Source organism: Pseudochaenichthys georgianus, chromosome 11, assembly GCF_902827115.2.
Source record: "Pseudochaenichthys georgianus chromosome 11, fPseGeo1.2, whole genome shotgun sequence".
In the NCBI taxonomy this organism is placed as follows: Eukaryota; Metazoa; Chordata; class Actinopteri; order Perciformes; family Channichthyidae; genus Pseudochaenichthys; species Pseudochaenichthys georgianus.
In genome coordinates this window covers 33,202,279-33,219,491 of record NC_047513.1, presented here as the reverse complement: position 1 = coordinate 33,219,491, position 17,213 = coordinate 33,202,279, and the positions used below count along the sequence as shown (strand labels likewise).

At 43.1% G+C, this 17,213-nt stretch overlaps 1 protein-coding gene across 2 annotated transcripts in view; it reads right to left on the bottom strand.

The window, feature by feature from the left end:
• LOC117454923 (AT-rich interactive domain-containing protein 1A-like) overlaps window positions 1–17,213 on the bottom strand; it is a 109,829-nt gene that overhangs the window by 70,817 nt on the left and 21,799 nt on the right. The window contains exon 2 of one of the 2 annotated variants that reach the window (XM_034094204.2): window positions 3,648–3,902. The exons of the other annotated variant lie outside the window; for it this stretch is intronic. Coding sequence (XP_033950095.1) covers window positions 3,648–3,853 — 206 coding nt within the window. The 5' untranslated portion in view covers window positions 3,854–3,902. The remainder of the gene's footprint in view (window positions 1–3,647; window positions 3,903–17,213) is intronic. 2 annotated transcript variants of the gene reach the window in all.

Below are 17,213 nucleotides of genomic sequence, written 5' to 3'. Positions count from 1 at the left end.
ATTCCAATTTCTCCAATATTATTCAAGATCTTTGGCAACAAGACTTAATCTGGAACACACCAGAAAATAAATCAAATTAAACAGTTTGCTTTCAAAATTATTCAAAGGTGATGAGCGTGTTCTGCTGATGTGTGTGTTCACTTAACACAAAGAGGATAACAGATAAAACTCACTTATTCACTCGAGCTTTCAAACTCTGATCAACAACCCCCCGTTGAAGCTTTTATTCGATGACAAACATAACTATTAGTTTAAGGTATGGGACGATATGAACATTTCACGCTATGTCCAAAACTGTGCTGCTCGGGTCCTCACGCACACAAAGCCGTGGCAACACATCACTCCCACCCTCATCCACCTCCACTGGTTGCTAGTCAAGTCCCGCATCACCTACAAAGGCCTCCTCCTTACCTACAAGTCCCTCCATGCCCTTGCCCCCCAGTACCTATCGGACATCCTTCGCCCACATGCCCCACCCCGGAACCTGCGGTCCTCAGACTCTGGCCTGCTCACCACCCCCCGCACCAAACTGCGAACCTTCGGGGACAGAGCCTTCAGCGTGGCAGCCCCCACCCTCTGGAACGCTTCGCAACATCCCCACACTCGACGCCTTCAAAGGGCCCTCAAGTCCCATCTGTTTGCCAAGGCTTTCGGCCCCTAATCGATCTGTTGTTTTGTCTGTCTGACTTTTTTTTTTTTTTTGCCCTACTACTTGTAAAGCGACCTTGGGTCCCTTGAAAGGCGCTATATAAATCAAAGCTATTATTATTATTTGATTATCCTAACCAAAAATGATTGCAAATGTTGCCAGTCAACTTGTCCGAGAAGGTTTCAATGTCCCGGATATATAGGAAAAATATTATCTGTGATTATTGTTGAACTTAAAACTAATGATTTAATATAAAGAACACAATTATTAATAGATTTTAATCTTCTATTGAAAAGACGGCTATGACAAATTCAAAAAAGTCCTGTCGCGACTACACCGTACCTCCTAACACAACGAACTTCCGTCAGCTTTAGGCCGACATACTCTGATATCAAATAAAGCTGAATAAAAGCTATTTGTAAAACAACCAAAAATGCTGTACATTAGGGCGGCATGATATATCGTGTCGTGACGATAATCGCGATATTCACATTTTTTAGTACGTGCCATATTAAGTAGGCAAATTAACTCAAACACGAATTATTTTGCTGCTTGCTACAAAAGGAAACGGGCTCTCGTGTCAGGGGTACTTGAGTGAGTGACAGCAAACCACCAATCACAATCAAATCTCCAAAGCAAACTGACACGGTGATTAAAAGGTAAAAACACTGAATAAAGTAGTTTCAGGTTCGGCGCTGCTAACGAGCAGCTTGTTGCTCCGATAACTTAAGATCCAGACGTCCGTGACTAAAATCCTTCATCCGGTTAAATATAGTTAGAAAAATACCAATTGTAGAGCATTAAGGTTTAAGAAAGGATGGTTTGCGGACAAAAAAAAACTGTCTTTTCTTCAATTCCTGTATTTTTTCATATCGCAGGGGAAGAAAATATCGCGATGTCAGTTTTTTTCAATATCGTGCAGCCCTACTGTACATGCATGCCTGGCTCATAACACTTTATACAAGGCGTAAAGTAGCGGCCCTTCCACACACAGGCATGAAAAAAAGCTTCGCCCATTCACTTCAATGGGGTGACGTAGAAGATTTTGAATCTTCGCCGAACTGCATTGTGGGGAGCATGGCTTTGCAAGCATCGTGAGCATCAAAAGTTGAGCAATGTTCAACTTTTGATGCTCCCGATGCTTTCGAAGCTGGCATCAGCCAATCAAATCCCGCCAGTACAAGCGCTAGCCAATCAAACCGCGTGCAAGCTGGGAGAGCCAGACCGCCGTTCATTTCCTCATATTCCAAACGAGAACTTACGGTAGCAAATCACCCGGTTCTTTACGACCAGAACTATTAACGGGATACAAACCGGAGGAGCCAGGCATGGAGGGAGGTGGCAGAGACAGTGGGGGAAACTGGTAGGTTTTCGCCTGTTTGGGGATTTTATATCCAGTTTAATTCGGTTTAACATTTCTATTGCTTTGTATGTCGGGGGCGGGAGATTCCTGATTGGTTGTTGATCGCCGTGGGCGCGTGAAATCGCCAAGCCTCAGACACGCCCTGCATCAAGATGTTTTTCATGCCTGTGTGTGGACGGGCCGTAAGTATAATGGGACTTCACAAAGATCTGCGTTAAAGCGGTAGAACAGATATGCGAGTAAATATAACCCAGCAGAGTTTAATTGCCTCCAACATAAACAGCTTTTTCTCGTACTACAGGTATCCCGAGTCTCTCTGTGGAATATCAATCACTACCTGAACGCTGACAGGAAGCTCTCTGGAGCCGTGGAAATATGTAAAAATAACCTAAATTCAAAGTCACCTTTCATATTCTCAGCGGAGAAATAAGAGCATCTCTTCATCTTACTCACAGATTAAAAAGGGAAAGACTACCGCTATGTGTGCGAGAGAAGATAAGAGTGTGTTCCTCGCTATAAACTGATCAGTTGAATCACACGAGGGGAAAAAAAACATACATCCAAGTGTCAGAATGACTCGGTGTATCGCTTTAAAATCTGTGGGAATAAAAATTGAGTTCAGACTTCATCTCCTTGAACTTTCAGCATGAGCCCTTTTCATTTTCCTACGCGATCCAGCGAGCGGAAAGCCTTTCAATACAACATATTCGTTTCATTACCCTGAAGGAGCACGGCAGGAGAAAGGCCTGACCTTGTAAGGAAACATATTAATAAAAAGAAGCCGAGGAGGGAGATAACAATAAAAAAAAGCCACGTGTTGTTTTGGGAGCAGCTACTTGAGCGTTCAAGATAGTAAAGGATCGGCACACATTTCAAAACAACATGGAGTGGCTGTATTGTATCCGACAAAAGGGAGGGAAGTCTTTTTCCTTCTCCGCAGGGCACTTGTCGAGTCCACGGTCAGACACCAGGCAGGCCAGTGTGAGATAATCACAACACACAATGGGCACGAGACCTCAGACAGCTTCACTCGACGGGATTCCCTGCATGCTGTTAAGACCGGCTGCATGCCAGAGGGTTCAAGGAGGGTTTTTACACAGAGATGAGTAAGTGGCTTCGGCAAACTGGATGTTTTTTAATAAGTGGACTACGCTGTCAGGAAGTGCTGCCCAGTGTGCATACAAACATTATGGTGTCTGGCTTTGAGTCTCCTTCAGTGGAGTTTTGGCTGCAGGTGGAAAATACGCTTATTTTTGGTTTTGTTGGGCTCTCCAATGACTTCGTATGGATATTTGAGGATCAATGAGAGGTACTTCTTAAGTCTAGCTTTGCTTTAGGTACAGCTACACCCATTAGCTCCACCGTAAAATCCCACTTTTTAAATATGACAAGCATGCTCATTTCTGACGTGGAGCTAATCTGAAGTAAACATTGAATACGGCTTTCTATTCCTCCATCTTGTGACTGCGTGACTCCCTCTCTTGGATATCAGCGTGTGAAGGACACTGCTCAGGAACTAGTCTCTGTATGTGATGACTACTTCCATTCTGGAGAGGATCACAGACACATGGATCCTGAGGTTGAAGGTCAAGTCGATGACGAGTGATATTTTAATCTAAATCAGTAGTTACTGACCTGTTGTCCGTACTGCATGCCGCCCATAGCGCCAGGCGTTCGGTTCTGCATCCCCATTGGATATCTCTGAGGGCCCGGAGGTCCGTATCCTTGCCCAGGATAGGAGCCTCCTTGCTGGGGACCGGGACCTGCTGGCGGGCCTTGCTGCTGCTGCTGCTGCTGCTGCTGCTGCTGCTGCTGGGAGTAAGGGTTGGGTCCTCCTCCATATGATGGCTGGCCACGCATTTTCCCTACTTGCTCCATTGGGCTCGGAGGCTGGAGGACACACAGAAAGAAAATTCAGTGTTTAAAAAGGTCACCTATTATGCAAAATCCTCTTCTTCACGTCTCTTCTACATCAACATGTGTCCCCTCTTCTTCATGTCTCTTCTACATCAACATGTGTCCCCTCTTCTTCATGTCTCTTCTACATCAACATGTGTCCCCTCTGTGGAAAGAGACTCTGAAAGTTTCAGGGACAAAGATTCTCTCTCTTTTTGTCCTGATCCATTTCTATAAAAACCTGTCCAGATTTTGGTCACTTTATGATGTCATAACGATGTTTTGTCTTGTGTAGCCATTAGCCAATCACCAACCAAGGTAACCCCCCCCCCCCGCACACCTTATCACCTGAATCTCCTCCTAGAGCACCAATAGCCGCTTTCACACCAAGTACTTTGCCGTACTTAGTTCCCAGCACTTAGTTCCCCCATGGAACTAAAGAGCCGACCGCGTTCACACCGGAATAAGTCCCTGAGGGAAGGTTACGCAAATGAAGCCGCTGACGTCACTTCTTCTTCTTCTTCTGCTTTGGGTTTACCGGCAGGCCGCAAACAACTTCACGGCGTATACTGCCGCCCGAAGTCCCCGGCCGGAAGTCCCCGGAGTTGGGGACCTCCTCATCTCCACCGCTCCCATGTTTTCTTTTGTGTTGCCATAAGTTATTCTCTCTCCGTTGGTGCGCGGGGATAATGCTAATGCTAATAATGCTAATGCCAGCAAATACAATGGCAGCTTCACAAAACTTTTCAGAGTTTTACGGGGCGTGGTTCGCCCAGCCAATCAGAAATTGGTACTTTTTTCTCGCCAGGAAAGTACCACCTTTCTAGCAGGCACTAAGAATGGGGGTAGAAGTTCTCTGAACTAAGTTCTCTTTTTGGCGTGAATGCAAAATTCCAGGCACGAACGGAACTATACGGGGAAAAGTGCTCCGGTGTGAAAGCGCTTATTGAGTTCTTTGTAACCAAGTCTCTCTCAGAGGGGCGTGGGGAGGGGCTCCTTATTTTCATCTAAAGTAACAGGGCTGAAACAGAGGGGATTATGGGTAATGCTGCAATGATCCGTTTGGTGTTTCAGCCAATCAGAGACAGGCTCTGTATATATCTGAGACCTGGGATATATTGATATAAAAGGGGACTTTGAATCAGCTGGAAAAGCGGATGGAAAAGCTCTGAATTGAGAGGTAATGGTCTGCCATTGGATTTGGTGGCTGACGGTTATGTTTGTGTTGTATTGCTTTTATTGGACGGTGCAGCCAAACATTCTGACAAGCTATAACGAGCTCCATAACGATGCAGCTGATCGGATATTGTTCTCAATCCAGCAATGTGACAGCAAAACGTTAAAAGGGTTATTTTGGAAGTGGGGTTTATTTTCTTTAAAAAGCATTACTCAGCAATGAACACACATGAGTACCATTGTGTCGTGCAAGCATCATCTCGTAAACCCGTCGCATCATAATCAAAGCACAGAACAAAAAGCAGATGGGGGAGGTAAACAAAAAAAAAATAGTAGTGGATTTACTTTAATACTAGAAAGGGAAGACATTGGCCTTGAATGAATGAATGATCCCACTATATCCGCCAGGAGCGTTTCCCTGCCCGGCGGATCATCGTGCCAGTGGGTGGGTTCTGTTACAGGGAGGGTTTCTATGAAAATAAGCGTAAGGAAGTGGATGTGTCTGTGGTGTCAGGGTTTGTTGTTGGCTGGGGTGATGACCTTGGCCCTGTTTGGACTCGGGGAGATCCACGTGGCCTTTTTTTTGGCTACTGAGCAAAAGAGAGAAACTAGAGGAAAGTAGAGGAGACGGAGGGTTGTAATGAGGTAGCTTCTCCTGTCAACAGCTGGAGCCAAGGTCATAAAGTGTGTGTGTGTGTGTGTGTGTGTGTGTGTGTGTGTGTGTGTGTGTGTGTGTGTGTGTGTGTGTGTGTGTGTGTGTGTGTGTGTGTGTGTGTGTGTGTGTGTGTGTGTGTGTGTGTGTGTGTAAGAGACGAGGCTGGTGGAATCCCAACACCCCTCGAGCGAAACACAAATAAACACAATTCGAGAGCTGCTATAGGGTAGCAGGAATAAGTCCTAAAACGCGAAAAATTCTCCGCATTTTGACACTTCTGGGTCCTCGCTCTCAAAGTCAAAAATGTTTTAAAGCATTTTGTTTATACAGCTGAAAGAAGATTCAAGATGAAAGGCTTTTATTGTCATTCGTACATAGCTACAGTGTAGATATGTATGAATTAAAATCTTAGGTAACAGGCTCCTCCAACAGTGCAACACAATAAAACTGATCAAATAGTGCACGTAAATACAAATAAAATAGGATAGGATAGAAATTAGAGATGTCGGAGCCGATCACGTGATTTTCAAAAGATCGGAAGAAAAAAATCGGGGATCGGGAATTTTTTATTTTTTTTTATAAAATATTTGTATTATTTTATTTAATGTTACAAAACAAAAATGACCATGTTCACGTCTTAAAGTCATCCTGAGGACTTAGTTTTGGTTTAAAATTACACAACATCATGTATGTGTTGCTTCCTTGGGCTTGTTTTCAGACCTGGTTGCTTATTCCTCTGAAAGCTGGCAACAGAGTGGGCGCAGTGTCTAATAGCAGCAGCAAGCTAACGAGAGGCTACGTTCAGCTGGTGACTCGGGAGTCGGGACAGAGAACATGTCAGGAGTTTGGAAGTATTATGAAATTGAAAGCGAAGGCAGTGTAACAGCCAGATGCAATGTTTGCAAGGCGGTAGTGTTGCACGGTGTACCGATACTTGAAAGGTACCGCGATACCCTGCCGTTAGAAACGGTACGATTCCTCCGTTTCATTAGTATCGGTACTTTAAGAATGACGGGGGAAAGTACTCCCGTGAAAAAGCGCCGTTTTAATAAGAGCCGTGTGTGTTCAGCGCTCTGCTTCCACTCCCTGCAGCCGTGCCTGCAGTCCCGCTCCTCTCAAGCACGTTCTAAGTCCCTCCCCTCTCTCGTGCACGCGGCCACGCGCTAGCTGCCAGAGCATGTGAGAAAACGAGAAGCATGGCTGCAAGTGGGAGTGCAACTGCCGCTGCGCCTCGGCTTGTTGACAGAAAAGACGCCAGAAGTCTGTGAACGGGCCGTTCAGGTGTTCAGAGCAGAGCTCCCTGTCGGAGCGGCAGAGCGTGATGTGCACTGAAAAGTTTTTCTGTCGCAATATTATCGTTGCGCAAACGTAACTAGCAAACTAGCATCACTATCTGCTAACGTTAGCTTTAGCCTTCGTTTTCTATTAGTTTTTTTCATAGGCTATAAACGGAGGTGGTATAAGTAGCCTATATATCTTGTACTTGAGTAAAAGTAGAAGTACCCGGGTCTTGTACTTGAGTTAAAGTAAAAGTACCAGAATGTAGGAACAATCCTGCAATCAAAATGTTCCTCAAATAAAAGTACCAGAATGTAGGAACAATCCTGCAATCAAAATGTTCCTCAAATAAAAGTACAAAAGTATTATCATCAAAATATAGTTAAAGTAGCGACAGTAAAAGTAGAAGCACCAGAGTGTAGGAATAGTCTGTTACAGTAAAAGTACTGCATTCAAAATGTTCCTCAACTAAAAGTATTAAAGTAGCGACAGTAAAAGTAGTCATTGTGCAGATTGGTCCATTTCAGAATAATATATATGATATGTTTTATAATGATTGATCATGAAAGTGTTCTCAAAACTGGTAAATGTGCAGCTAGTCTGAAGTACTTTGTAGACTGCAGGGTAGCTGGTGGATGTGCAGCTAGTCTGAAGTACTTTGTAGACTGCAGGGTAGCTGGTGGATTTACTCCAGGTGGAACTAAAGTCTGATTTAAGTGTTGATTATATTTCACATCATTAATCCACATCCGTGAAGTAACTAAAGGGATTAATACATGTAGTGGAGTAAAGGTACACCATGTACCTCTGAACTGTAGTGGAGTACAAAGTAGCAAAAGAAACATTGAAATACTTAAATAAAGTACAAGTATCTCAAAATTGTACCCAAGTAGTACTTGAGTTTATGAACTTAGTTACTTTACACCAGTGGCTATAAAGATAGAAAGACTAAGCCTTGCACAGAGGCATGAAAATACATTTTCAAAATGCTCAACAGTGCTGCCAAAATGTTAAACTCACTGCTACACAATTAAAATAAATGCTTTTATATATATTTATATTAGATGTGACTCTTTGGCGTTTCTGTTCTTAGTAACACTGCTGCTTTAGTTGTTCTGACTGCTAAAATCATCTGTTATTCCTCATTTTAAAGCCGATATTCCGTGTTTTCCTTTTTTTAAGAAAAGTATCGAAAAAGAATCGGAATTCTTGACTTGGTATCGGTATCGAAACCAAAATGTTGGTATCGTGACAACACTACAAGGCGGAGGTTCCGCGTGGTGGAAAGAACAGAGCTACGTTCAACACGACCAATCTAACACGCCACCTGAGAAACAAACAACAACACGACGAGTACACAGCGGCCACTCGGGTAACGGCACTGATACAACCGACACTTTCAGAGGCTTTCAAAAGGAAAGAGAAACGGCCCCAGAACAGAGAAAAGGCCAACAATAACAGCCACGATAGCTGAATTCATCGCGTTGGATGACCAGCCGTTATCTGTTACCTTTTTTCTCTCTTAATGCATCGCATAAAGATCGGATCGGGAAAAATCGGTATCGGCAGATTGTCAAAATCAAATGATCGGGATCGGGAGCAAAAAAAGGTGATCGGGACATCCCTAATAGAAATAGTCTGTGGTCTGAGGCAAGCTTAAGACGTTTTCACATTTTGGTAGCCACCTAACATTTGGTGATCTTAACACTAATGTTGGAGATTCATGAGAGAACTTCTGAAGATTAAAATCGTTTAAGCTTTGGGTGAAAGTGTTTCTGGTTTCGGACAAAACCCTGATCACTTGCTGCACATGTTACACTGGCATAACATCAACTTTACATTTTACGTATTTTATGTTCTACGACATAAAATACGTCAGAAAATACCCCACTGTTGATGTCGTCACGCCAGACGCCGCCTTTAGCTTAGCGGTGGTGACATGAAGTCATTTGAGCGCGATGTAGTTTCTTTATAGTGTAACGTTTTACTTCCGGTGATTGCAATTCTGATTCCAAACACATCGAAGAATCTTAAATATCCCGACTTTAAGCCTCGAGTCAAGCTCCACCAATACACAATCCTACATCTCCCACAATGCAACTGTAAAGCATGTTTGATTAAACCGTTCCTGCCTCCTATAGTTCACATGAAAAAGAAAAGGCTCCTCCCTCCGGACACACATTGGCTCTTTGAAGAGGTTATGGCTGACCAGTAAGGATGGCACAATTAATTTGAAACTTTATCAAAACCACAATAAAGACCAGCGTTTCCGCCGGGGCGTCTTGCCGTCCAAAAAAAATAATAATTTGAGAGAAGATCGAGTTTTTATCGCTTGAAATGTCGAAAAGGAAAAAGGACACGGACATCCCTCAAAGGAGTCTGGTGGGATTATTTTCACCGCCAGCAAAGCGCATTCCTGTGACGGAAAAAAACGAAACACCGCCGCATCTTCCAAGGACCGTGCCAGACGGGGTGTCCCTGTCGGCAGGGAGACGTTGAGAGTTAGGATAAGGGGCGGCGCAATTCAAACTTGTGTGTGTGCATACGTTAAGAGACAGTATCTATAAGGGACGGCTCAATTCAAAATCCAAGTTGTACCTGTACAATAAAGGATTCTATACTATTCATAAACATTAGTTTGCTTCAAAGCTTATTTCCTGCCACATTTCAACATGAAAATCCCATTGGCTTCAAGTCGTGATGCTAACGTCTGGTGGGCTTACAAAAATACTTCCCCACAGCACCACTCTGAAGTGTTCCTCTGCTGGAAATCAGAAAAACCCCTCAAACCAGGGCTGCCTGGTTAGCGCAATGCCATCTGTCTAATTATCATCTGGCCGGGACAACAGCTGGAAATTAGCAATGTTGGCTAAAGCCGTTACTGTTGTTAGTGACAGTTGATCAATGGGGACTGTCCACGACACTATACACAAATGAACTAAATCTCACCGCTGGCAGCCCGTGTTTCCCCATCAACCCCAGCGGCGTCTGGAAGTACGCGCCACAATGAGGGTCTTTTGAAGTAGCAGCAACACCTCCTGGCCCGCTGACCTCGGAAAGCAGACACAAAGCTTTCATTGCTTCCCACGGTTATTAATCTGTGTTTTTTTTTCTTCCTCCCACAAAAAACCTCTTTTCCTCGGTTAAGGGAGACAACCACCGGGTGCTATTTATAGCCAGCGAGACGGAGAGAGGGCAGTCTGCCGAAAATGTAACAGGTCCCAGCTGCACTGCTGTTTGAACCCGGGCCAGAAGACGCGCTGCCTGGGCTTTAATAAAGCAGCAGGCTTTGGCACTGAATGAATGACAGTGAGGGGAGACTAGAGGGTGTAAAAAAGGGGGGAGGGTGGTGTGTGAAAATATATATGTGTGTGTGTGTGGGGAGATCAACAGGCTGCAGGGCGGTCACTATCCAAGATATTGTTCTTATTCTATTGCAAATACTGTTATATTTTTTATATATATTTTTTTAATTCTTGTTGTTATGCACCACGACACCAAGTCAAATTCCATGCACGTGTACCTGGTAATAAACCTGATTCTGATAATAATAATGATTGAAAAATGAAAACATATATACCAATATCAAGAGGATGCAACTCTGATTGCCTTTGTCATAAAGTGTATTTTCTACTTGCACTGAAACAACTGAAGCGTTGACTTTAATTAAATGTATTATGTCAACAGATTTCACTTAACTGTATCGGGTTAGTTGAAAGCAATAACATTATGTTGCACCTATTTAAACTTAAAAGTATTGCTCTCAACTAAACTAGATTTAAGTGAAATCTGTTTATACATTTAATTTGAATTCTTCAGTTTCAGTGTGTGTACAGAATCGTTACTGCAGAACTGTTTGTATTCTATTTCTGTCAAATCGGAAACCTTTCACGCAGCAAGTCAAAAAATCACAATAACAAATGAGGAACATAATTACAAGATGTAAAAACAATAAGAATATTAACAGTACTACACATTATAAGCCAAATTAAGTCTTTAATTCGCTTTTAAAAATTCAAATTGAGGTTGCTGTCCTCAGATCAAATGGGAGGCTGGTCCAGAAGATAACAAACTCCACTCCAGGTTTTCCCTTTAGCCTCCCCCAGGCCACACTCTCCTGATCTCCTGCAGGTTTAGGAGTGTGTGTGTGCATGTTATGTGTGTGTAAGAAGGAGAGAGGGGGGGGGGGGGGGTGTTACTACGTTCCCCAGGGTCATTACCTACCGCACCGTAGGGGGGGAAAGTAAAACGAGCTCTCCTGTGACCTACAATGCACTTTTAACCCCTGCCACGACAGGAATCTGAACTGCATACTTTCTTAAAATAATTCTCCATCTGTATTTTACATTTTTACTTTTATGTATGCACCGTGACATTAAGTCAAATTCCTCGTACGTGTCGACCTACCTAGAAGAATCGGGGGCATAGCAGAGTTCCCGTTAGAATATTTTTTCGCCGGTCAACACGTCCGTTAAAGTTCAAATCTTCCGGACAACATTAGAAAAGTGCCGGTCAAAGGTCTTCTTTGTTATTTATTGAGCTTTCTCGCCTTCTCCTGACAGCCCGTCAGTATCATGCAGCTCGCGGATCCAAAGTGACCCGACAGTAAAACTAAACATATCTATAACTAGTTACGGTAGTTTGAGAGGTCATTAAAATAGCTACGTGTGATATTCAACCTGAAGTGTTTTGTCCGCTCACCGGTGCATGTGATCATGCAGAGCTGCGTGTCGACTCGTCAGCAGCAGCTGATCTCTCTCTCTCCCGTCAGACTTCACTCGCGTTTATGTCCATATCGATCAGATCCAGCTGGTTCTAGCTAATGATAGGACTACCTGCTTATTAAAAGACACCTCAACAATAAGCGTCGCTATGCAACCGGGTGAGGCCGCAAAGTGTAGCGCAGCATTATGCATTTATGATCTGTTGGTAATGCCCACCGGAACGCCGAGGCATTACCAACAGATCAACGCACAATCAACCCATCCAGGACATCTCTTTCTCCACATTAAGTGTTAGACATTAGAGTTGACTATTCTTGTCTGTCATATACTCTTCTGTCTATCACATAAGTTGCGCAACTGAAGCGGTATTGCGCTAAGCAGAAATGATTTTGAACGGACACCTTGACCGGAGAGATTTAGATTTGCCGGTCTTCAGCATATTAATTAGCGGCTAACGGGAACTCTGGGGTGTGTATATATATATATATATATATATATATATATAGAATATGTCCGGTACCTTGCTCAAGGGCACCACGGCAGGCCAGGAGGTGAACTGGGACCTCTCCAAGTCGAAGTCCACACTCCATATTTAGGTCTAGTTGGGGACTTGAACCGGCGATCCCAGTCCAAGCCCCCACTGACTGAGCCACTGCCGGACTACCTGGTAATAAACCTGATTCTGATACGACATCACCTTGTTGATGTTTTCAACCCATTTCAGACGGGTGTATGCATGTAAATTAGGGATGCACTGATGGAACATTATTGAGTCGATGTTTAAAACAACAATTTGTCCGATTTTTGGAACAAAGGCATCTTAATATAAACAAAATATAAACTGCCTTTTCCGCCCTTCATCGCACTCAAAGTGGATATCTGTTCCATAGCTGATATTCTGCCATTAGTGAAGAATGTTTTAGCATGAGATGAAGCCAAGGGAAGTACTATAATACCATTATGAGGACGTCCTGTTGCAATCAGCTTTAAATTAAAGATGTTTTATTATTTTGTAATGGTCCAATTGGGGCAAAAAACAAAGAAATCCGGCCCACAGAGTTAGTTAGTTAGAGCCCCCCTTTTCTCCGGATAAAGAGGCACCATTACTCTTTTTCAAATGAGCTGCTTAAAGCTTTTAGACGGAGCCTCCCGTGTCATCTGTAACGTTTTCCACGGAGGCTGAATCACCCGCTAACGTCCTCCGATCCACATGAAAAATGACTTGTGTGCGAACAAACAAGCAACACGAAAAGGTAAAATCTATTTCTCATTTAGACAAAATCTCCCAGCGATGACCGGGCCATAAAACACTCAACCTTTTGTTTTTTATTTCCCTCGCCCGATTTGAGGTCGATATTTGGGCTGACGGAGAGAATATTTCTGTGTTCCTCCTTTTCCATTAAGGAGGCTGACAGATCGGGACACGTCTCCGCGGGGAAAGAGCCGGTAAGAAGAAAGGCTCGACTAAAAACAGGCTTCCCGAAGAAACGGCATCGTCTGGTATCAAACGGAGAAAGCTAAAAAAACATCATTCACGAGGGCAAAAACATTATTTCCTGCCATTTCTGCAACTGTAATGATTACCAGTAGGTGGTAGGTGTAGTAGGTGGTTATTCTTCTGTTAACCAGGATGTCAAATCTACTCGAGATGTGTTGTTGTTTTTCTCTCCGGCCTCATTCAATGCAGTTAACACTCTGTGAGCAGCAGCTGGGATGAAACTGTGGCCGGTGCCATTGATCTGTTTACGAGCATTTCACTCCCATTGCTTAAGATGTTCACATCTGACACACCATCACGCATCCTCTAAGAGATGTGTGTGCGTGTGTGTGTGCGTGTGTCTTCTCTTTAGTAACAGAATGAGTGGCTCTTCACCGCTGCTGCCGTTGAGTAAACACCTTCAACTTCTGAATACATTTCCCCGCGTTGTTGCTTGAGTCGGAGCTTAAATATCGAATGAAACTTAGTCAAGTAGGCCTTCAAATATGGCAGGTACAAGACAACGTGTGCTAGGACCGCAGGATTGAAAACGAGTAATTTACTGGGATTATTTTTCACTAATTGGATTTGATTCACAATATTGGAGAGGTCATTTTGGGACCATCATTGAAAAATATCAAAGTCTTCACGGTGTGACAGTTGTAGGAAGATCTGGAGGTTCATATGTGTATGTCGTGTCTCGACCAGTGTTTCTGCGAGGCCAGGGCTGAGAGGGCGTCCACCCCGAGAGCGATCTTCAATACTCCGAAAATAATCCCACCAGACTCCTTTGCCCCTCCAACAAGGGATGTCCTTTTCCCTTTTCGTCATTTCAAGCGATAAAAACTCTCGATCTTCTCTCCAATTATTAATTTTTTTGAAATGTCAATGCCGGCAAGACGCCTCCTGGCGGACACGCTGGGCTCTACCGTGACATGTCTCCATGCTTCAATGTTCTCTCTCATACTGCCTGTGCTGCAGCACCTCGTTTCACCCTCTGTCTGAAACCATGATGCATCATCAGAAAGGGAAAGACAGATGCAGTGTGAAGATGATAAGAAGTCTGAAACACAGATTACTACAATCAAGGTCTGCCACAGCGGCCTGATAACTGCCAAACACTGCAAAGAGATGTGTTCAGTAAACTGTTTTAACAGTTGCTCAATGATTTCCCAGTGATCAGAACAATACACAAAGACAGCATCAACATTGCAGTACACTCGTATGTAGTCGCAGATCAAAGCATATACTGTGTTAAGACATTAAAAGCCCACCATGGTACAACAAGTCAAAAACTAGTTTGATTTTTATGATTTTCGTAAAAGAAAGTCTGGTCTGTAATGAATAAAACTAGCAATTCTGCCTCATAATACATTTGTAGTAACAATAATGTCTGTGCATTGCCGAGAATCAAGCGATAAGATATTCAGGCGGGGTTATGATATATTAATATATCGTTAGACATTACATTAGTATGAAGAGTCGTATGCATAACAGTTCAAACCATTTGGTCAAAAGCCATTTTAAGTCATATTCAAGTTTATTTTAAAGACTTCCAGCACCATTTTTACGTCTTTGATAAACAATATTGTGTTTTGAGCCAATATGTGCGTCTTATTTTAGCTACTTGTGAACAGATATACTAATTATAAATGAAAACGATTTTGTTTTTCCTCAAGATTTTTTAATTATGAGCAGGGGCGGTTCAATTCGACTGGGGGGGGGGGGTTATTTTCTGAGGGGGGCCCAATAAATACAGGACGAAAAAGGCAAAGAAGTAATTGCGCATAAGAAAACAATGCAATACAGTTATTGGTATTTGTTTCAGTACATATTTATTACAGATACTTATAGTTACAGTTCCTACGCTCGAATGTGTCCGACTAGAATGACCAATAGCGTTAGTTCCGCCTATTCCGCCAGCCAAGAAATTGTTTAATAGAACCGCCCCTGATGATATTTCACACATCAATCCCCTTTTTTAGATAAAACACCGCACTGTAAACATAATCATCCACATCTCCCGTCACGAGAACGAATTTGGGGATTTTTTGCGTGAAACAGATCGTTGCTAAAATGCTGAAACGCTTTCAGTTCACAAACAAACCAACTCCACATGCCGCTATCGGTCTCTGATATATTCACACTGGCTGGCAACACATCGCTGTCACTGTTTTTCTGCTCCGGCATCTAATCAATTTCTGGAGGAAACTCTTCCCTCCCTTTTTTTTCTCTCCTCTCTTCCATAAAATAAATAAATATCCACAATTAGCACGTGGCTAATCTGCATAGAGGAAAGCTCTCTTGGCAGAAGAGGTTGCAGCGAGTATATTGTGTCATGACTGGGTGGCTGGTGGATATTGCAACTATTTAAAACCGTGTGTGTGTGCGTGCGTGCGTGTGTGTGTGTGTGCGTGTGTGCGTGCCATGGGGATAGGGATTTGCATTGGGAGTGACGCGAGGAAGGGGGGAGTGTTTGGAGCAGAGCCTGAGAGCAAAGCTGGAGTCTACGAGGCCGAGTGGAGCAGATGGACTGGGGGGACAGACGATAAACAACTGCTGCTAATTTAATCCTCCACACGGCCACATGGCCTCGGCACACACACCATTGTTCTGCTTTAAAGCCCTTTGACACGCAACACACCAACTAACAGCACTGAGAGATCAGGACAGACTCGTAGGGAAAGTAAAACATCAGAACTGGGGACGGGAGATAGTTTCAACTTTCAAGATTCAAGGCTTTTATTGTCATGTGTGCATAGCTACAGAGTAGATATGAGGGCACAGGCTCTTCCAACAGTGCAACACAATAAGACGGATACAATTGTGCAAGTAGTAAAATAAAATATACTACTTTTATATGTTCTTATATAACTTTTGTGGCAATTTCAAGTGCATTTAGGCCCTTTGAATCCATGTTGGTATGTATTAGCAGAGTGGGAGATACCCAGTATTATAGGGGTTAACTACTTTGATTAGGGTTGCCAGAAACTGACCATGATCAACATCGATTATTCGGCAGCCCAGACAAAAAGGAATTCCGTTGTTTTCTTTACTGGAACATGTTTAACAGTACAAACAACGACGTGGCCTTGAAGTGAAGTTGGTAATGGCCGGCTGTGCTGCGTCTTTCTCTGTAACCTCGTTGGCGTGCTTCGAACGCATTGTTGAGGTTGAGCTGTGATAGACCAACGTCTTTTCGCAGAGCTTGCATTTAACTTCCTTTGGACTTGTAACTAAGTTTGAAGTAGTTCCACGAGGAGGAACCCTTGTTACCTGCCGCTTTGTTCATCTTTAGTCGTACGTGTGAGGGAGAGGGGGGGCGGGGTCGGTGTGTAGCGTGCTGCAGCAGCAGTCTGCTCTGCACGCAGGCTTCCTCCAAGTTTACAGTAAAACAAACTGGTGGTGTGACCAATGGCCATTTACAATTATTAATACTATTACTATTATTAGCGTTAGTCTATATTTTAGTTGAAACTAAGCCAGGAAAAAAAAAAATAATATTCGATTATGGAGACTGTAACGAATAATCGAATAATCACTGGATCCCTAACTTTGATCCTGAGCAAAAGGGTCCTCCACTCACTTTTCCCCATGCTTTCATCTCAATGTCAGGTTAATATTCTTCAGATATAGCAAACATTATTGCTGGGAATTTAACAGTTTGGGGAAACGTAAAGATACTTTGTCCATCCAACAGTAAAACAAAAATGAATCTTGAGTCTTTAAGACCAGAAAAAGCTGGTACTATATACTACATCAGTACTATAGGCCACAGTGTTTAAGGTTACTACTGATAACAATAATAATAATAATAAATTACATTTATAAAGCGCTTTTCCTGGTGCTCAAAGCGCTTAATAATGTTCTATAGCATTATCCTGAGGGTTTGGTTCGATGTTTATTACCAATCGAATTATCGACCCAATTTAGTGGAAGATAAGCAATTGGTCGGGCTTTAAATACACAAACCTTCAAAAATTCTTATCGAAAAA